The sequence below is a fragment of the Quercus lobata genome, chromosome 12, assembly GCF_001633185.2.
Source record: "Quercus lobata isolate SW786 chromosome 12, ValleyOak3.0 Primary Assembly, whole genome shotgun sequence".
Taxonomy (NCBI): domain Eukaryota; kingdom Viridiplantae; phylum Streptophyta; class Magnoliopsida; order Fagales; family Fagaceae; genus Quercus; species Quercus lobata.
Window position 1 is genome coordinate 16473650 of NC_044915.1, and position 22052 is coordinate 16495701.

A 22052-nucleotide genomic window follows, 5' to 3' on the forward strand; every position below is an offset into this window, starting at 1 on the left:
CCTGATTCTATTAAAAAATTTTCTGTATGCAATTAAAAAATTGAACACAAATTTTCACATAAAATATTTTTATTGATTTTATAATAAAAAAAATTTCATGTGAGAAAAATAATTTTTTAATGACAAATATTTAATGAAATTGGATAGAATGTCAAATTTAGATGGTGCCATTTTAGCCTACTATTAATATATCTCTCAATTCGACTGGGTCGAACTTGAATCCGATCCACCCATACCCGTTTTCCAGGACACGATCTTTTTCTTTCCACAGAAAGAAGGAAACACGAAGAAACAGGCGGTGGTGTGATGGAGAAGAAAGAAGAGCAGCAGGAATTAGAAGACGACAGAAGGGAAGCAGCAATAGCTTCAACCCCATCTCTTCAACCCAATTTCAAGCCCAAACGAGGCATAACTCAAGCCCAGCTTTCCAAGTTCCAAGTACTTTTTCCACTACCTCTCTATCAATCCCATTTTATATCTCTTAAAAAAGGTTTATATCTTTTACAATTTTTCATAGCCAAAATTTAACGTTAATGGAGATATATAGGAACCCATTTTGTGATCTTCTTCAATTTTTATCATGTGGGTACTTTTTTATATGATCAGATACCTACCTTTCGGTATGTGAAAATTATATATGTTAAACAAATAATAGCGATTTTGTGTAACAATGTATTTTAATGCTTTGGGATTGTCAATTGTTGTAATGGGGGTCTGTGAGTTTAGGAGTTACGCTAACTGCACTGCTTGTGTCCTTGATGAATTTGATGGTGATTGAGGTTAGATGATACAACATTTCATGGGTTCATTTGTTGTATGTGTTTATGAGGTGCAGCCATTTTTTTTTTTTTTTTGGGTGAAAATTCCATTTCGGGGTCACTATCATTTGGTCCATGTTATTTTCAACTTACAATCAATTTGGTCCCTTCCGTCAACTCACTAACAGAAATTGATTGCAAGTTGACTGTAAGTTGAAAAAAATAATGACCAAATTAACTGCCCCCAAAATGTGGGATCAAATTATCACTGACCCAAAATGTAGGGACCAAAATAGTATTCAACTTTTTTTTGCTGTTTTATTTGAGCATTTTAGGTGAAATATGACTTCACATTTGTTTTACTCAGAAATATTGTAACATTTATTTATTTATTAATGTTAGTAACTTACACAATCACCTGGTGGGCTATGAACCCAAGAACTTATCCTCCGCCCTGCACTTACAAGGGGAGGGGTTTCATTTGAGCTATAGCTCATTAGCTCAGAGCAATATTGTAAATTATGAGTAATTAGCATTCTAATGCTTTGTATTACTAATGTGCATTCAGACATTCCTTTTTAATTCACTGATTTTGGTTGTTGGGTAACTCTTTGATCATATTTGGCAACGATTGTTGTACTATTTGCCCAAGTTGATTTAATTGTTGATGTTGTGATGAGTATTAACCAATGGGAATTATGAGAAACTAGGTCTTAAATGGTGGGCTTAGTGTTCTAGAGTATCTTCAAGATGACAATTAAACACTTATATGCCAATGCATTTCTTCAGAGTTAGGGTCATTTAATTAAAATTTGATAGGTTTCTCGTCTAGTGATGAGCTACTGTAATTAAATGCAAATGACACTGTGAAATTAGTGAGTGACAAAGAAATTGCATGGTCAAATGGACCATAGGAAAGGGTTGTGTTAACTACCAAATATATATATATATATATATAAAAAATAATTATTATTATTATTAGTTGGAAAAAAAACTACAGCACATAAAATATCATTCTTTTCCTTGCTGAGTTCTTTACGATTTTGTGGTTTTGTCTGCAGAAGAAATCCTAGGTGACATCATGGGGAAATTTTATAATATATAGGCAAATAATAAATTTAAATTAGAGAAGTAAGATTTCATACAAATGGTTACTTGGAGACATATATTATATTTACTGATATAAAATGGTCTCTCTGTGTGTGTGATAATAAGTAACCCAAGATGGTTGCTTCCCTGGCTTGGTGTTCATTCAGAATCTGAGTCTTGACGAGTGAGTGCAGGTAGAATTTCCTGTGGAGGGCAATGGCACATAAGGGCTCCTCCTAGGTTTTGGTCTTTTGTTCAGTTGCTATACAACATTGGTTCTACCTTTTGCCCTGTTTTGGGTTCAAATCATCATATGTTAGATTTACTAAAAAGGATGTAATGGAGTTTTGGAGACAAGAAAGAGATGCATTCCCTGGAAAACTGCCCCTTTGGTTCTGATGTGGACTATATGCTTGGAGAGGGATAATCGCACTTTGATTGGTTGAAGAAGATGCATAGCTTTGAATTTATTTATTTATTTATATTTTTATAAAATTTATTTCTTATATAAAGAAGAAAAGTCCAGCAAATATAAGGCCAGAATGAGAACAACATTCATATGAGTTTTTAAAATGTGTATTGTGGAAGTGGAACGTGATGTCTGCAGGGATGTTTGGGCATTTTCTTATAAGATTTATGGTCAATTTTCCACCCCAACAATTACTTACAAAAACATAATTTCTTGTATATGACAGGAATTGCACATGAGGCGCTTGCAAATAAAGTCAAAATCAAAGATTAAGAAGAAATCAAGAGGTTACTTGTCGGTTTCATTCAATTATTATTTCTATTATTGTTTTCTCCACAAGGGAGTTCTCTGTAATCTTGTCCAAAATTGCTGCAGGGACTGCAGTTGGAAGTGACAGATCACATAGCAAAGACCTCAATGTCCATGACTCTGTGGTTGAAGATTCAACTATAGCAATTGAAGAGTCAAGTATTTCCAACTCTGAAAGCCACATTAACAAAAACAGTTCCTTCGTAAGGCAGAGCAATGTAGCTGCTCCTTTTGCATCAAAGAAGCACCAGAAGCTACATTGGGGGTATGTTAACCCTTAGCACATAGTGTGTTTGTGGGTAATCATGCTTGATTGTCTTTCTCAGGCACTAATAACTTGATTGGAAGATTGCAGCTTTATAGCCAAATGTTTTCCTGCGTGATACTATTTAGAGTGTGTTTGGCAGCTTTTAGCTTTTTTTTAGCTTTTATGTACAGCTTTTTAAAATCTCATTTTTTCCCCCGCCTTTTTCACATTTTCAAATTTTTTTTTAAGGAACAAGCATACTTTAACATACTTTCAGCAAAAAGTTTTCAGTTTCAACTAAATAAGTTGTTCCTAAATGGACCCTTCGTCGGTGATGTTAATGTTGCACCATAAGGTCTTCTGTTTTGTTCTCTTTTTTTTTTTTTTTTTTCCCTTTCCCTTAAAATCTTCTTCTGTGCTATTTTGTTGGCAGGCTTGACACAAAGGAAAGGTGGGAAAGGAAAGCTAACATGTAGACATTGCCATGGAAGTGAAATGGAGCTCTCTTAGTTGTTTCCAGGACTCTCTCTAGTTGGTCTCTTGAGTTAAAGAAGCCTTCCTCTGATCTTACTGCAGATGATTTGTTTTGGGGGTGGGGGGTGGGGGGTGGGAGTGCAGCTCTATGCTTGCATGTTGAGAGAACACCAACCTGGCTGATATTACTACTTTTATCATCAGGAGTATCACCCTCTCTGATTGCTGCTGTATCTAAGTAACTCTTTTATATATAGTAGGTACCAGAAAGAATAGAGATTGCAATTTCACAAGTTTTATTTTTATCACTTTGTTATACGTCTTGATTTCAATTACTTTTTCGTATATTTTCTGTTCCAATCCCCCGCCCCCCTCTTCCTCTCTTTTCAGAAGCTTCAATGAGATCCATTTAGTTCTTGTTTATTGAGGAGTGAGAAATTCATGTTTTGCCATAGATTATGGTCTACAAGGATAACAAATTTTGTGGGATAATTCCAAGAAATCTATATATTTCCATGTAAACTTTTTTCTGCAGTACAAATTTGATAAAGTCGATATCATCTCTCCATATGCAACAAAGGCATCAAATTGAACAGCATGTTATTCTCTCCTAAATATGCGTATTTGAGAAATATGCGTATTTGAGTATGTTGTACGCTATATGTTTTTTATATTTTTAATACACATGTCAAATTTTATGTTAATTGGATTCTTCATTCGATTTAGAAACTCAATTCTTTTTTATGTATAATTTTAAAATACAAAAACTTGAAATTGAAATATTTGATAGATGACATAGTTATTAGTCTTTGATCATTAAGAAATTTTGCAAACATGTAGAGTATACAAGAAAATATATAATTGTATAAAATATATATATATATATAATCTAATTGGTGGATTTTTTAAGATTCATATCCATTAAAAAACATTAATCTTAGACCCTTTAAAACCAAAAAATTAGCCCAAATAACAACAAAAAAGCCTTTAGAAAAATCCTTTTTATCATATGGATAATAGATCTTCTATTAATTTAAATATATCCCTGAATTATATGAGATCCAATTGTATAAAGAGACAATCACTTCCCCATTTGGTCTCAATTACACAAACCAAGTTACGTTGCCATCATCATCATCACATTGAATTGCCCTGACCATAACTTCACTATATGTTAGAGAGGCCAATTAGAAAACTGTAGCTTGTAGTATACTCATCTGCGATTCTATATCATAGTCTTTGTTTAGACACCCAATCTGCTTAGTGGTATTCTCTCTCTCTCTCTCTCTCTCAAGTTTTTTTTTAATAGTTTTTGTATTAAAGTTGAGTATAGTGTGTAGTAAGTTTACTCTTGTTGTACAATCAATAAAGCCGTGATATTTTTGTCTTTTAGTTTAGAATATCATAATGACAGTACATAATATACTCTCTTAAGTAGATTTAGGTAGTGGTATAGTTAGTGACATACTTAGTAATTAGATTATAAAATTAAAAATGTCACACTCATATGACACACTACACACAATTCAATTCAATAGATGAGTTTAAATTTTTGTGAAATTTTTTTAGGTTTACATTTTGGCCCTCTTAATTGAAATCCTGACTTCTTCCCAACCTATATTAAGCCAATTTTAGCCAAAAATCTTGTAAGTTGTGGTTCAATTGATTGGCACCTTATGGTGTTTCTTATAAAGATATCCAGGGTTCAAATTTACTTTTCCCAACTATATAATTAAGCCAATCTTGAAGCAAGGTTCAATGGTTTGCCAACTCCCCACCTAAAATTCAACACACGACTCTAATTTTGTTTGCATTCTTGTTAATCTTCTGAAGGCACAAACTTATGGAAGTGCACGAACAAATAGAAAACAGTCAAACACTAAAATTATGGAGGTACAAGAATGAAAATATGATGTATGGTACGCTTGTGCTTCATGTCTAACGTATTAGTTTATTTCTTTCACATCTAGTGCAAGTAAATTATTCTGACTTGATTATCAAAAAAAAAATATTCTGACTTGATGTGTGACCTTTATGAGACACCGATGGCATCTTACTTCCATAGTTCCATTCTCCAAAAATCAAGATTCCGAATTGGGAAGCAGTACCCTTTTTCGCTTTTTGACAGCTTATATGATAATTCATGAAGTTATTAAATTAGCCGCATGGAAACATCCAAAAAATATATTGATAGTCATAAAAGTTTCATATGCTTGTTTCATGAACAATCACATGGGAAAATTTTAAATACTCTTCATCTTTGACGAAGATCTCACTCTTGCATGTGGCTTGTAGAGTTTTAGAATACAAATAATAATCGTCACAACTACCAAAGTTTATTAATGAACTGCCACCAGGTCTAAGTCTAAAATTAGGCTCAAGACCATTTCAGCTTTGGGGTCAAGTTCCCTGACAAGAAACTTGCGACAGATAATAAAACATATGCTCCCTTCTTTCCTCCATGCACATATCCTACTCACACTCCATACCTTATATTAAAATTGGTGCAAAATTTTTTTTCCCCCTTTCTTTGCTTTTCGCCTACTATGGTGATGATCAACATCAAGCAGAACATTAGCATTAGGTATTCCGTATTTGTCATATTGCAAGGGCTAGCTGGAAGCTTTTGACAAAGAGATCAATAAAATGCCACTTTTCCAAGTAATGTCCTGCATTCATGTTATTTAGTGTGCGTTTGGATTGAGATGAAAAATTAAAATTATTTTATTATTCAGTTTATTTTTGCTACTATTCATAAACCCCACTGTACTATTTCAACTAATTTTTACCTTTATCTATAGTATTTTCAGCAATAAATTTTCAATTTCAGCAAAATAAGCGATATCCAAACATACCCTTAATCTAAAAATTCAATAATCAAGTGACAAAATACATTCTTATTTTATATCACATAGCCTCAATAATCAAGTGACAAAATACATTCTTATTTTATATCACATAGCCTCAGTAACCTGATTCTAAAATGTTGTCACAATTAAGGAACTCAATATAGCAAAATGTGGAGCAATAAACATAAGATTGTGAAATTTGGGGTAATAGACAAGTTGGTTTTGAGTCCCAGCAGATAATGCAATACTGTCCTGGAAAAGGAGAGCCAGAGCACCCGGCCCAAGGTCAAAATCCAAGAGTTGCAGTGAGATTGTGATAACATGCACTTTAGAAAGATATCCTCATCAAATCGCAGGGTTGAGAGCACGCTCTATTTCCTCCAAAGATCTCCCCTTTGTTTCCACAACATTAGCAGCTATGTACAGGACAGCAAGAAGACAGACAGTTGCAAATCCCAAATACACTGAGCTGATTCCAAACTTGGTCACAACACTCAGGAAATAAAGGCCAATGACGAAGTTGGAAATCTGATGGGATTGAAAAACCATAGAATTCATAATCTAAGGAGAGGTAAATATACAAAAGACTACAATATAGGCAACAAAGTTAGCCAATCTAATAACTACATAACTTAGCATAGCATACTATCTTTTTCTTCATTTAGAAGGCCACATGACAGAAAAGGCTATTCTGTTCTAGCACACTCATATCATGTGTAGGCAAAGACATATGAACACAATTATTAACTTTGAAATGCTATTAGACAAGATAAATGATGATCTTGTTTGCAGTTAGCATCTTCTGATTTCTGATAGAAATTGAAGCATGCTACAGCCCACAGGCAGTAATTAAGTGCACAAATTGAATATGTAAACATGCATTTGACTTACCCAATGCATGCCTAATGACAAAGCAACTGCTTTTGCTCTGATTCTAGAGGCAAATATCTCTGGTAGAAGAAGGGCAGGCACAGGACCCGCACCAAGTGAAAAGGACAATACATAGCTGTGTAAGGAGAACGGAAGTCCAAGTTCAGATTTCATAGGCCAATGTTAAACAGAAATGGAAATGACACCAGATCGTAAAGCTTTAGTAGCTAAGCAAATACCCAAAAAGTTATGACTTACAGAACAGTCCCAAGAACAGCAAGAGTGCCAGAGTATGGCGTCAGGACCTTCCAAGTAAAGGACAGAGAAAGCAACAACATTGAAGCAGCCTTGACAAGCAGATAGAAAGAGAGAGTTATCAATTATAAAATCATCTGAAACTTTGAATGAACTATGTGCACAAATAGGAGCACTTAGTGATATAAAGATAATTGGTTTATGGTAGAAAGTAATCGTTGATACAAAAACAATAATTATGTGCAGTAAGAACTAGAAAGCAACTGCAGAGGGCAGATTCCAAGATCACAAACTATGTGCTTGATTATGATAGGAAGGTAATAAGGTATCAGAAGATTCACATTTTATCTACTTGACACAAATAACACTACCATTCCACAAAAGCTTGTGATGAGAAGACTTTTCCTTCCCTGCCTATCCATCAAGGAGGATGCAACAGCTGTGCCTGCAAGAATATCAAGCATCAGTCAAATAGAACATAATATGCACAATGTGAGATTAAATTTTACTGGCTCCATAGAGAAAGTTGACAGAAAACTAACCAAAGACATTTGCCGTCCCAACAAGAGCACTTGCTGCAACATCAGAGGCAATCCCAGCACTCCGAAACACAGAGGTAGAATAATATACCACAGCATTTATCCCAGCCAATTGTTGGAACAAGAAAAGTGCTGCACCTACACTAACAACTGCAGCAAGACATATATGTCAGGGATATACATGCTTTACCATGCTGCATCAGAGAGAATTATTACATTAACTACAAAAAGTAGTAAGAAGATGAGTGGCAACACTAAGGCATGGACTTTAACGGTATTGTTTTAATCTCTCTTATCAAACTTGCTTATGAACAAAATAACTGGCCATAAACAAAGAAAAATGTATCATTTGAATATATAAACCCTAAGATATATTATCAGTGAAGTAGTTAGCCAGAAAGAAACTAAGTAACAAAGTTGCCTCTGGTATACCTTTCCAATAGCGGCTACTAAACAGATCAAACCATCCTGCTTCAGGTTCTGTAGAACCTTGAGTTGCTGTTGTTAAATCATGCATAACCTCAGCAACTCTTTCCTTTCCAAATAGAGTTCTTATAGACTTTTCAGCTTCAGCAATTTTTCCTTGCTGCAAATATATATGTTTAACTAAGCATCTTTATTATTAAACAAATAACCCAAGAATATATGTTACATTAACATTTAAAGGAGAACATGTTAGATTGTATATATAAAAATTTCAATAAGAAGTGACTCCACAGTCATGCAAGAAAACCTGAAAAAGCCACCGAGGACTTTCTGGAGAAACTGCCATTCCTAATGCCAATAAAATAGAAGGTAAAATTGCAATACCAAACATTGTCCTCCACCTGATAAAACAATCAAAAAAGAAAATAATGACAGAATGAGATCATGAAAACAGAAACATTCATATCAAAAAGATCAGACTGTAAAATTCTTATATATCCATACATGGACAACAAGAGTGAAGCTCTTAGCAACTGCTTTGTACCATTCTGTCTCACCAGTAGTGAATATAACAAAGAAACATTTGTTTGAACGAGTGAAGAATCTATGACAAAGAAGTAGTGTTCCAAGCAGAAAGCCAACATGAGAATTATGTAAACAGGACTTTAAAAGATACAGTTTAGTGAATTCTCCAATGGGCTAGGATTAAGGCTTAGTTGAATTGAGTAAATATTTCAATAGTGCATTAAGGCTGGAGCAAAGTTATGGAGAATGAGCTTAACTAGGACAAATTTGACAAACAAACCAGACAAGGGTGGAATCAGCTGAAGTCTGAATGGGTGCTAATAAGACAGTTCTTACAAAATTATAATTTTTTGGACAAAGTTTAGCTCCAGAGTTGGAGCTATTTCCTCCAACCCACTACATGATAATTTATAAAACTATCCATGCGTATTATTTAAACAAATCACATGACTCATTAAAAAAGTCATGTGACTAAAACTACACATGGATGGTATCTTCAATCACCACATAGTAGGCTGGAGGAAGATAGCTCCAAACTGATTGGAACTAAAAAATTTCCTTTTTTTTTTGTGTGAGTGTGCACGTGTGTGAGTCTTTGGGTGTAGGTATTAATATTATAGAGTTCTGTGACATGGAGTGGGTATAGATTAGTTCATGTATAGTATGTTATGTGTTTGAAGCTTAACATTTAAGAAATTCCAAAGCAACATCCCTCTATCCCAAAATAGATGAGGTGCTTTCCTTTTTGAGTTGTCTAAAGTCTGAACTCCCAAAACATATTGGAATTTCCAAAACAAAAATATTTCTCCATTTAACTTCCAATATTACCCTTAAACTTGAACCCACCGAAGGGAATTTTCAGAAGATTGGTACTTTTTATTTGGGTTAAAATGTGTGCTAATTGCAAAATCCCATATATTTTAGGGCTGGGAGCATTTATCAATTTTTTAGGAGTAAATCGCTTCATAGTACTAGATAATGTTAGTTTGAGAACTTGAAACATATTCTCGGCTTCGAATCCTATCAAAATGCTTTTAGGTTTGATGGATGTCAAACACGTTATCAACTCTAAGTTATTGGTTCAAGTCTTGAAGACCCCCTTTCTGATAAATTCTTCTGTTCTGTATAAGTACACATGCAGTTTCACTGGTGTAATGGATGCATGATCATAAAAATAAGTCTGGAAACAAGATTCTGAATATCTTTTCCCTCTACAAAATTTAACAGTTATGACCCAAGAAGCGTTCAATCTAACCTCTAATAATAAGTCTTGAACATGATCTGACCCTTTCTTTTCCTTCTTAAGATTTAAAAATGGAGAACTTATAAGCATTCAATTTAACCCCTCCACAAAAGGTGAATGTATAAAAGTAGGTATTTGATTCATTACATGAAAGAAATTTCTTATCAAACTTAACCATTGTTGCAAGCAGCCTTGTTAAGTCTTTGGTTTCCAAACCTTTCTCTTGCCATGAAGTGATTAGGAGAGAAGAGTATCAAGCTCATTAGGCGAGCACCCCAAACAGCACACCTAAGGAGTTCCATGACTCTCCAGGTGGCCTACTCTACTTTCACAAATATATTATCACATAAGATCAGGACATATGTTTATATGTGTGATGCCTAGTTTAAATGACCAGGACTATCTAATTTTAAGTTTATTACAACCTTGATGTATAAAGCTAATTAATGCAGACATTGTATAATTTACATCACAAATTGAACATTAAGTTTGAAGTTTAAGAAGCAAGCATTTGGGCTGCAAAGTGGCAAGAAAATGCAGGTTCAAGTGGTAGTTACAGGGTTGTGAATAATAACCCAGAAACGGTGCAAGTATAGAAGGAAGAAAGAGAAGAAGAAGAACAGGCCTTTAAAAGATTAAAACACTTAATATTCCATTAATTAAATTCTAAATTCATCCAATTATAAATATAATAGCACATTCATTCCATTCTTCCTTTTATTAGGATAAGGTGTATTAAAATTTCAAACTCAGAAAGTACCCAAAAAATCCCCCAAAAGACCTACATGAAAACTAAGAAAACACACAGGACTCACAAAGATGGTAAAAAGCCTATGACCAAGCATAGTATGGTAAAAAGCCCCTAGAAATATTTAATCTTTTTAACCAAAATAATAATAATAATAATAATAATAATAATAATCTGCTGAAGTTCTGTGGAAATTAATGATTTCACCCCATTGCTCTTAAACTAAAATGTCTTTTAGTCCCGGAGTCCTTACAAGGTGACTTGCAAAATCATCTAAGACTAATCTACAATGGATGCTGCACATGGGCCTTGCACATGAAACATGAAATTGCAACATTGAAAATTACACATAAGAAAACAGAAACACTTTTTTTCCCATCACTTCTTTAGATTAAACTTAGGATACTTTGAAAAGTAAAAGAAGGCATGGTTTGGTAGTATCTGAAAACTGAAGCACAAGATAGAGGCTAAAAATACAAGGTTTAAAGTAAAAAAGGAAAGCCAAAAGGAAAAATGAATATGTACAGACTGAGAACAAAGTAGGGTTCCTAGGCATCATACGCTCATAGCTATGGGTCTTGAACGTCTCAACTAAGAAAGGACGTGTCACACATCCTTGGATGAATATGTGCATGGCCTCAGGAGACCAAAGGTAGTTGAAAAGGATACCCTCTCTCTCCCTCCTAATGTTAGGTACCATAGTGGCCACACTTTTGATAGATATTACTAACAATCATTTAACTATTATCTAGCAGTTTTAGCCAAATGATAATACACTTTCTTTCGGTTATTTATAAATAACAGAAAGTAAATGACTAACAAGGAAAAATTCAATTAAAAAAAATACCATAGAGGGTTTCCTGCCAAAGGTAATCCAGCCACCAAAGCTGCAAGAATCCCAATGCATATAAATAGCTGGTTCACAGATCCAAGTGTACCACGAATTTCAGTTGGTGAGATCTGCATTTTTAAAGGGTGTTGAAAGATATTATCCTCAAAAAAATACACATGATCACACAATGCCTATAATAACTACATAATACTACCTCAGATATGTAAAGTGGTACAATCGCAGATGTGACACCAATTCCTATGCCAGCAAGTAAGCGGCCTATTATCATAGTCTGTACACTCTGGGCTGTGACACTGAAAATATATAAGACAAAGCATTAGTGTCCAGCACATATTTCACAATATCACAAACCTGTCTACAGCAAGAGATGACAGACCAAAGAAATGCTCCAATTGTCAGTGGGATGGCATCTAATTGAAAACTCCTTGTTCTACCGAACTTGTCTGCCAATGCTCCACCAGTAAATGAACCAACAGTGGCACCAGCGAGAAGTGCACTAACAACCCATCCTGCTCAAAGTGTTACATTATGGATAAGTATCAGCATGAATATCATAGAAGAAAAAAGAAAAATAATCTGAAACTTTAAAAAGAACAAAATATGAAGCAATTAATATCCTAACTGAAGCTTTTCAATATGCAACTTTCTTTATCTCGTTTGCAAAAAATGATGGCAAACATGATATAAGACAACATCCCTTACGTTATCAAATTTGCTAAACATATGTGTTGTTATATATAACAACATACTAATTTACGGAAAACAGGAAAAAAGAAAGAAAAAAAAATTACTGCACTTGCCTTGTAATACAGTGTTTTCTGCAATCCCAAGATCCTTGGCGAGGTACTCAAGAGCACCATTTACCACCCTGCAGCAGCCAAAGCAGAGTCCAAAACCATTATAGCCTCAGAACATGGATATGTTACATAACAAGACATTTCAGGACAGAAAAAAATGTCCAATTTGATGCAGGACTTGCATATATATTCTGCTGCTCTATTCCTCAAGAGTGGAGAATTAGAGAACTTTATTTTGCACACTGGTGGGAGAGTAGGAAATTGATGTTGAATTAAAAAATCCAAACAAGCTCTAATAGGGCATGCAGTTTGCAAAGTAAACTAAACCATACCCGAGATGGTAACCAAACAAAATGGCTCCCAAACAAGCAACACCAACGTATGGCAAAACAGTCCCAGAAGATTTGCCCTGAGGCACAGTGAAAGGAGCATTCTCAAGATCACCATCTGCAACATAATTTCATATGGTACTTGTAAGAAAATAGAAACTAATCAATATTCTAAGAGTATCATTGACCATGGTTAAATGTTTAAACTACTACATGCATGGAAGGCACTTTTGTGATATATCATATATAGACAGTTTAAAAGAACCATGCCCCATAAATCCCATGTTAAAACACCAAAATGAAAAGAAATGGTCAGAGCTGATCATAACACAAGTACAAGCCAGCATATTATGTTCTCAGATTGTGTGTCCTTGGGATAGCACCAGAACGGGATTGCTAAGTTTATAAAGCATACAAAGAATGACGGATCCAGGGGATAGTGGTGAAATAGAACCAGCAAGGTACAAGGAAGAAGTGCATTTGTTCTTCAAAAATTTCAAAACAGAGAAATGAATTATTAGCCAATCACTGCCATAATAAAATGTAAGGCCACACAGGACCATCCGGATTTCAACAAGACATGCTGTCAGGTAAATATAGTTCATTGAGAAAAGCGATTTACTTAATAATAAGAGCATTATTAAGCTTGGCCTTTGAATGGATTCTTCAATTCACAGAAAGAAAATCCAACTAAATCCACTGGCAATGTTGGAATGGACTGGACTCCGAAGTGGGTTCTTCAATTCCCATTTAAAGTCCCCAATTTCGGGCAAATAAATCGAAACCTTACCATTACAAGGTAATATGAAGTTTAACTTTGTAAGGTTTGTACTTTGAAGTTTCATCTCTCTCTCACACACACACACAAAGATCTAAGTAGAGAATGTGGCCAGAAAACAAAAGGAAGTAAACAACCTTAACATGTAGCCAAATAATGAAGTAAATCAAAGAAAAAACTGTAATCACTCTGCTAAATTTAAAGGAAAAAAAAACTATGACATAATAAAACTATACAATTTTTGAAAATGAAAAGAAAGCCAATCAATCAAGATATTTCATGAACAAACCAGTAGCCTGAGCCTTGACTGATCTGGGCTTGGCCGAGGACCTGAAAATGCCATAAGCACCCACTCTTGCACCAGTGAGCTCAGTCTCCATAGCCGTCGAACTGGTGCGTAGACCACAGCAAGCACTCCTATCGGTCATTCTCAATCCCAAACTTGGTTTTTTAGATTCCCCAAAACCATTCAAAATCCTTGTACGCTTTTGGACCCCAAAACCTATACCTCCTTTGACTGTAAAAGTTGACGTCTGCATTTTTTTTCTTTTAACCTGAAAATTTTTTTTGTAAAAAAAATCCAATTACCCATAAAGTCAAAATTAAGTAAAAACCCATTAAAAGTTTGAGTATATCAAGCATAAAAAACGTATCAATTAAGAAACATATTTATCTCAGAAGGAGAATTTAACACAATGGCATTAAAGGGTATGTAAAAACAGAGTGATCAAAATTAAGTACAAAATGTGCAAAACAATGCTACTATTTTCGAAGATCTAATTCATTCTACAAATTTAAAATTACAAAACAAGTGGCAATGAATACAACTATCAGTGACAGAAACAGAACCGCGATCAGACAGTCTCACTTGCTTTTTGTTAGTTTGTGGTGGTTTCTCTGTGTTTTCTCAGCTTACTCTGTTCCGATTGCTCTGCTCTGTTTTGGTTTTTATGGGGTTTTTTAGTGGGAAATAGAGGCTTCGGAAAGTCCGCTAAACAAAGTGGAAATGAGTGAGAGTGAGACCTAGGATGACGAATTTGGTGGAGAATTCAATTCCATTTCTTTGATGCTTTGATTCCTTCTCTTTGTTTTCTTTTTCCCTTGTAAATTATAGTTTGCTCACTGTAATTGAAATAGATGGTACAACTGTATAAGATAAGTTCGATTTTTCTACTTATTAGTCTTTGAATTCAAAATACTTTGTAGATTAATTTATAATGCGAAATAAGAATTGTTATCAATAATTCCTATAACATTTTATCAAATAATAATAATAAATAATTCCTATAGGCTATAACAAAAAGGTTGCAACTTGCAAACAATAATTATATAAAAAGATATTTAAGTTTAAAGCAATTATGCTTGAGGTTAATTAACTTTCAATTTCTGGCTTTTATAAAATATGCATGCATATATATTATCCTTCAAAAAAATATTACCGATTATGTTTAATTGTTCAATTTAATCATGTATTTTTTTATAAAAAAAATCTTCTTATAAAATACTTTTTCAAACAAGTCAAACATTATTTTCTTATGTTAATTAAAAAATCACCCTTTGTAAAAAAAAAAAAAAATTATATTTAGATTTTTATGAACATTTATTAATTTATCGAGAAGTAGTTAAAGTATATTTGTTCATAACATTAAAGAAAACAAGTAAGATTTTAGAAAATTGTATATAAACACATAAATTAAAAAGAAAAAAAAATCATTATACAATAGTAATAATTTAAATGACAGTCCATATACATTTTTATTAAATTACTTTTTAAATGATTTAAAAATTAAAATTATTAACGCATGTAAAAAATCATTTTTTTTATACTTAGAGGGAAGATTTTCCTTCAAATTGATTTCAAAGAAAATTACTATATTTTGTTTAAATCTATATCAATAAATTTTTATTTGAGAATTCTATATCAATAAATTCAACCTATCTCATGTTTCTTAAATAATTAGATACTTTAGGAGCATGGAGAATTATACTTTCTCCTTTTACATTCATAACGGGGTCTACTCATCAAATTTGTAATTAAGTCGACCATAAATGTGAGAAAAATTAGCATAATTTTATTATATTTAGGAAGTATCTAATAATTTTCTGTTTTCTAATTAACCAAGATGCTTTCAAATATATATATTTAAACCAACAGTTTGTAGTTTTTGTTTTATCTATGCCAACTTAGCTATGTATAAAATATGTTTTCTTTTGTTTTGTTCTGTCCTTGTTAATTGGAAATGATTTTTGAACGGTGAAATGGGGGAGATAAATTTGGGGTTAAACTTCTGTATGAGTGATAAATTTGGGGTTAAATTAAATTAGAGAATGGAAAGTAAAAAAAAAAAAAAAAGATAAAGTAAATTTTACTATCTGTCGGCCGAGGGATGAATATGAATATGATGAATTACAAAGTTACACGTTGGATTGCGGATTAGATTTGGGGTTGGGTTGGAGATGAGATGATGTGGGTGGGTGCACGTGGGACATATAATAGGGTTTTTTTTTTTTTTTTTACTTCTTGTGTACATCTTTTTCCTTTTTAAACAGTGATGTTCTTTTGTTTAACTATGCGCGCAAAAAATGAAAACTTTTGAAATAGGAAACAAATTATTGTAAGGAAACTTTTAACCGCATGCATGCAGACCCCAAAAATGGCTCATGCTGCATCTGCATGCACCTACTAGTCTTCTTTTTTGGTTTTATTTAAAGAACATACCTACCAACTTGAAAAAATAAAAACGAAAAAAGTCCCTAAAAAAAAACTGTCCCAATCTCTCCACATTATTATCCAAAAATAAGCCTTCATTAGGCTAAAGTCTAATCCGTTACGTATTTTTCTACTCCCATCGTATTTACCTACTTTTTTTTTCTATTATATATTTAGTTATTTACCTAAATTACGTTCTAATTTGATGCTATATGAGTTGAATGATGCTTGAATAATTATTTTATTTGAAAGCATGCTTTCATTTTATTTATGGGTTTTCTTCCTACTAGCTTGAGATTTTATTAGCTTTTCTTTCATACACGACCTTTTTTATGCTTAAATATTCATTATCTCTTGTGTGTTGGGTTTAATTTCCTCTTCATATATATGTTTCAGAGTTTAGCTCCATGCTATGAATTTCCATTCTCCATATATAATTACATGTTTAAATATTTACGATCATGTAAGTTTGGATTTAATTTCTTCTTGAATAATGTCTTGATTTCAAAGGTTAACTCCATGTCATGATTTGCCAATTCTTTGACTAGAAAGTCTCTTATCCATGCTCCATGAGTGACAACATGGTCTTGTTAACTTTTTATGATTATGAATCCACATATGTTGTTAAACTATATCTAAATGGGTATACTTGCAAGTGTGCAGGGACGTAACTAGCTTTGGCATTGCCCCCCTAAATTTTTTTTAAAAAATATTATTATATATATATGTGTGTACTACACACATAAACTTTTTTACAACATTTTTATAAACTGTTTTAGTAGTAAATTCTTATCGATTCACACATGAACTCACCACTCACATTATTTTTTACTTACTAGTAACCACTTATTACATCAATAATTTATAATAAAAAAAAGTTTGTAATGCTAGTATTTCCTCATTTTAGTGACTATAAAAAAATTTATAGATCTAAAATCTAAAACAAAATATACAAGCCCAAAAAAAAAAAATAGCTTAACAACAAAAATTACCAATAGTAAAACTTAAAAAAATAATAATAATAAGCTCAATTAACCAATTTTATTTAAAATAAACAACCCTATCATTTAAAAAATTATAAACAAAAATAATTTTTTTCTTACCAACACCCAAAAAAAAAAAAAATCCTCAGCAGCTAAGTAATAGCAAATTCAAAGGTTGAAATCACTGCACATAACCAACAGTAAAGTCGCCCTCTTTAACTCAAAGCTCTGACTCCGTCCCTGCAAGTGTGGAAATTATTTTCCCATGCATGTTTATGGTATGATGTCATGTAACTTTAGCCTACATATTAGCAATGGCTTGATCTTTCAAAACACTTGAAGCTTTCAAATAAATAATTTTACAATGGGATTTATCGAAATTTCTTTCCACTAGACATCCTTGAAGAAATCCTTTTCAAGAAATAATGGTTTGGTACTCTTTTTAAGAAAGTATTTTCTAAAGAAACGTTTTCTATGGTCAATGGAGGTTCCTTTTCATAAAAAAGTGGGATACCTAGTTCCAATGGACAAAAACAACAAAATATAAATATATAGACACACAAAAAGGAAAGAAAGAAATAAAAAGAGATTTTTTTTTTTTTTTCCAAAATGGAAAATTTAGGGTATATTTGGTAAATGTTTTTTCCCTTTATTTTCTGTTTCCAAAAATAATTTTTTATTTTTTAGATTAAAAACTTGTTTGACAACCTAAAATGGATAGAAAACAAAAACTATTTTCAAAATTCAATTTGTAAAGCAAATTGAAAACAGGCAAAAGGCTATTTTCAGTTTCCAGTTTTCAAAAGCCAACGAAAACACACATCTAATTTAATGAATCCATTCCATTTAAAGAGTTAGTTTTAGAGTTCAAATCCTAGGAACAACATATTTCAGTATTTTTTATTTTTTTTCTTCAGAAAATTATTTTTTATTTTAACTAACCAAACATGTTTTTTATTTTAAAAATACAAGAAAATTGTTTTTTCTTTCTATTCCGAAAAATAAAATTTTGAAAATAGAAAATAAAAATTGTCACCAAACATAACCTTAGTAATTTTGACATTGGAGTTTGTAATATATATACTAAGGCAAAACTTAGTAATAGACTTATAGTTTCTTAATTCAAACACATAGTTGCATTGAATGACAGTTAAGGATTGTTTCTTGGGGTTGGGGGTCTTGGGGGAGGGGTGGTGTGAAGCATAAAAATATTGACCATTAAAAAATAAAATAAAAATATATTGAAATTCAAAAATAAGTTAATATATGAAAAAATAAAATCAGCATCTATTCAATATTTAAGAAATAAAAGATATATATAAAATAGTTATCTCTTAATACTTTTATACTCAATCATTTGTGATCTATCACAATGTAACTCAAAATCTTTTAAAGCAAATCATTCTAAATGATGCAACAATTTTCCTATTAATGCAAAAAATCAAAAGATCCGTTGTAAATCAACCCCGAAAGTTAAAATCATATTTAATATCATTGTATGTCCAATATTATGCTTACTAAAAAAAAACTAATTATTGTGGTTAGGTAATTCTTTAAAAAAATTAAGTGTAAAAAAACATATAAACAAAAAATAAAAAGCACAGGTGGAACCGAACAAAACAACATCACTCAAAACCGAAAGCCCCAAAATTTTAACTCCAAGTCTCAAACATCAATTAAATAAATTGTTATACCAAGCATATATAAGTCAAGTGAACATTTTATTTTTAGAATCTTTGGGTAAGCTTTCAAAGTCCCAAACTTTAATGCAAAACACATACATGTTATGTGAACATTTAATGGGTCCAGTACTTAACTCAACTGGTAAAGTCTTTAATGGTTGAATAAGAGATTTAGAGTTCAATTTCCGTCTACACTAAAAACCGATAAGTGTCTTGGTCTGATGATAAAAAATTATCATTAGAAGCGCACACTATAAGTTGAAACTTTCTACAACAAAAAAATAAAATAAAAGGTCAGGTGACCATTTTATTTTTGAAAAATGCTAAAACTATTACAAATTTTAGAAAATTAAACTTATAGATTGAAGTGACAATGAATATGAATGGTCGGTTTCATCCACCTAGTAAATGATGGTTTGATTTATTTATTTTTTAATGATTATTGACACATTAGTTTATAAGTTTTACATAATAAAATTTTTAACATCCCTAGCATCAATCTTTATTTGTTTAAATTCCTTGGATTAGCTTTCAATTTGAAATAACTAGTTTCAATTTTGGGGGGCCAAATATATATATATATATAAATATATATATATATATATATATATATATATATATTGTATCTTACTTTCAATGTATATCCTAAGAAACTTTTTTTAAAATTCTAGGAGGATCATGGCATCCCTTAGTCTACAAACAACTTTGTCTTTGGATGCATTGACCAATAAAAGACATATAGTGTTATCTTTTTTAAAGACGTTTAAATTTAATTTAATTATTTTTTTAATTTAATTGGAGAACTTACTCTAGTATAATTGTACTTATGTTTTACTCATTTACTATTGGTAAAAACCCTGGCCACCTTTAGACCCATTAGTTTTTTTCTAACTCAAATAACCCTAGATAGAAGACTTAAGTAAGGATTCTAAAAAGAGGTGGCTTCAGGATTATTAAGGTAAGCACCACCTCGTTTACTATATATTGACTAGTAAATTAAAATTGTTTAGACTCTTACACTAATGATTAACATTCAAAACAAGTAGCGAAATCTATAAGGGTTTTGCTTATCTCTAGTACTTTTTTAACTGGACATGTCTTTTTGTTTTAAATATACAATGATAAATGGTAGTAGGTTTTAATCTCCACCTTTTATTTAGTTAGTGGATGATATGACATTTTCTCATTAAAACAAAATAAGATTCTAGTTTAAAAAATACTGGAGATAAGCCAAACTCAATTTATAAAATCTCTAAAACATGTCGTAGCATTCATTGCATGAATATGAAATTTTATTTGCTCCAATGGATTCTACTTAAAGGAAATATTTGATCATATTTCTCCAAACAATTCAAAAGTAATTCTAGTCTCCATTATATTCATTAGTAATAGTATTTTTTGTGGTGTTCCATATTTGTGGTTCAAATCCTATTTCCCTAGCCCACGATCTACCTATCTATAATAATAATAATAATAATAATAATAATAATAATAATAATAATAATAATAATAAGACATGATCGAAGGGAACATCTTCTACAATAGAATTTCAGTTCAAGAATTGAAGTGATACCATTTTTCTTTTTAATATTATGAGCGTGTTTGATTATCATGACAAAACTAATTGTACATGATAAATGTGCACCGTTAGGTCAATTTTTTTAATTCATAATTAGTAATTGTAAGATATGGAGTATAAAATAATTTAAAAATAAATAATAGAACTCCATTTAAATATCATGAAACTGGATAATTGAGTTTTAATTTGGGTCTTATTTTAAATAAATAGACTTAACAATGCACATTTATCAAGTACAATATAGGTTTGGCCATTCCTTAAAAACTTAGACATTGGCATAAATCAATGAATTTATCATTTTAGGTAACAATTGCAAATAACACCCCTTTTTATCCCTTTTTATGTGTGTATGACCTCACAAGCATGGTTTTCAGTATCCTGATCCAAATCTTTGCATATTAAAATCCTAAGATTCTACATCCCTAAAACGTTATGAATCTCACTAGGATTTCTACTAAAGTGAGATTCGTGTGGAATCTCAATCCCACGGCAATATTAATGATCTTGTGCTATAAAGGAAAATTCAAATTTTTTTGCTTATTTCGAGCCTTCGAATGGAGCCCAAAGGCCTTGAACTGATTTAAAAAATGTAATAAACAGATCAGCCCAATAGCCATAGCCCAAATTAATTAATTTTTTTAAACATATATAGAGAAAAGCAAAAAATAAAACCCTAAGGCTCGCGTCAGTTGTCACCTTACCTAATAAACAAAATAATATAAGACAAAAGAGAAGAGAAGAAACTAGACTACTAGAGAGTAGAAGGCGAGTGTGAGAAGCTGAGAAAATCAACAATGATGCCACTATGAGAGAAACCATTGATGACAAAAGTGATTTTTTTTTTTTTTTTTTAATTCTTCTAACAATGTCGAGAATGTTATTTATAATAATCAACCACACTTTAAGAAACCCATCCAAGCTAACCAAAATTTCAGTCTTGATGATTGAGTGTGTTTGTGGTGTTGTTTGAAACATTGTTGTTTGCTTTGTATTGTTTACGTAAGACATTAGGTATTGACATTGTTATTTGCTTTGAGTCGTTTATGTGAAACATTATATATGCTTTGAGTTGTTTAACTTAAAACTTGTAATTTGTGAGTGTTAATTTTTGGACTTTGAAATTTGAACTTTGTTTATGTATTTATAATTAAGTACTTTGTCTTTTATTAATAATTTCACTAATTTGTAGGATCTTGATCTTGATAATTTGCTCACAAGTGTGAGATGTATCCTTATTTGCAAGAGGAAGCATATATAATTATTACACAGGAGAGGAGACCTCCTTAAGTCAATGAGGAAATGTCGACTAAAAGTTATTATTATTTTTTGAAATTGGGAAAAGTTAACAAATACCATAAATCATTGGTTTAAGAAATATATTTTTAAAAATTTTATGGAAAAAAAAGAAAAAAGAAAAAATGTCCGATTAACAGGTGCTTCTTTAGGCATTTGTTAATAGACAATTTTAGGAAAATTTTGATACTACTTTTATGAGAAATATAAAAATCTTTTAAAATAATCCTTTACTTTTTTCTTTTCT

At 31.8% G+C, this 22052-nt stretch overlaps 2 protein-coding genes across 6 annotated transcripts; one reads left to right on the top strand and one right to left on the bottom strand.

Annotated features, from left to right (window-relative positions):
• The first annotated feature begins 207 nt into the window (after positions 1–207).
• On the top strand, positions 208–3582 carry LOC115972012. 2 transcript variants are annotated; one of them, XM_031092149.1, is made up of 4 exons: positions 208–438; positions 2543–2603; positions 2692–2890; positions 3306–3582. In XM_031092149.1, the coding sequence occupies exons 1-4, from the start codon at positions 307–309 to the stop codon at positions 3346–3348; spliced, it is 435 nt and encodes a 144-aa protein (XP_030948009.1). In that variant the 5' UTR covers positions 208–306; the 3' UTR covers positions 3349–3582. The 2 variants fall into 2 exon arrangements, with proteins under 2 accessions (XP_030948009.1, XP_030948010.1); XM_031092150.1 differs by having other exon boundaries at positions 2701–2890.
• Positions 3583–6222: 2640 nt separating this feature from the next.
• Positions 6223–14786, bottom strand: LOC115971502 (plastidic glucose transporter 4-like). 4 transcript variants are annotated; one of them, XM_031091463.1, is made up of 14 exons: positions 14431–14786; positions 13848–14112; positions 12784–12898; positions 12455–12522; positions 12031–12163; positions 11848–11947; positions 11649–11761; positions 8593–8686; positions 8292–8445; positions 7863–8009; positions 7692–7765; positions 7324–7412; positions 7087–7201; positions 6223–6723 (listed from the first exon to the last, which is right to left on the bottom strand). In XM_031091463.1, exons 2-14 carry the CDS (start codon positions 14095–14097, stop codon positions 6541–6543), a joined length of 1635 nt encoding a protein of 544 aa, XP_030947323.1. In that variant the 5' UTR covers positions 14098–14112; positions 14431–14786; the 3' UTR covers positions 6223–6540. The 4 variants fall into 4 exon arrangements, with proteins under 4 accessions (XP_030947323.1, XP_030947324.1, XP_030947325.1 ...); XM_031091464.1 differs by having other exon boundaries at positions 14427–14703; XM_031091465.1 differs by having other exon boundaries at positions 14408–14703.
• Between the last annotated feature and the right edge of the window lie 7266 nt (positions 14787–22052).

What these genes read in the sequence shown, in the direction of transcription:
- LOC115972012 (XM_031092149.1), top strand. Translation starts at nt 307, where the DNA reads ATGGAGAAGAAAGAAGAGCAGCAGGAATTAGAAGACGACAGAAGGGAA. An exon ending in GATTAAGAAGAAATCAAGAG is followed by an intron (nt 2,604 to 2,691) that starts GTTACTTGTCGG and finishes AAATTGCTGCAG; the next exon opens with GGACTGCAGTTGGAAGTGAC. An exon ending in CACCAGAAGCTACATTGGGG is followed by an intron (nt 2,891 to 3,305) that starts GTATGTTAACCC and finishes TTTTGTTGGCAG; the next exon opens with GCTTGACACAAAGGAAAGGT.
- LOC115971502 (XM_031091463.1), bottom strand. Translation starts at nt 14,097, where the DNA reads ATGCAGACGTCAACTTTTACAGTCAAAGGAGGTATAGGTTTTGGGGTC. An exon ending in TTGGCAGGAAACCCTCTATG is followed by an intron (nt 8,687 to 11,648) that starts GTATTTTTTTTA and finishes TTGTTTTATCAG; the next exon opens with GTGGAGGACAATGTTTGGTA. An exon ending in TGGGACGGCAAATGTCTTTG is followed by an intron (nt 7,766 to 7,862) that starts GTTAGTTTTCTG and finishes ATATTCTTGCAG; the next exon opens with GCACAGCTGTTGCATCCTCC.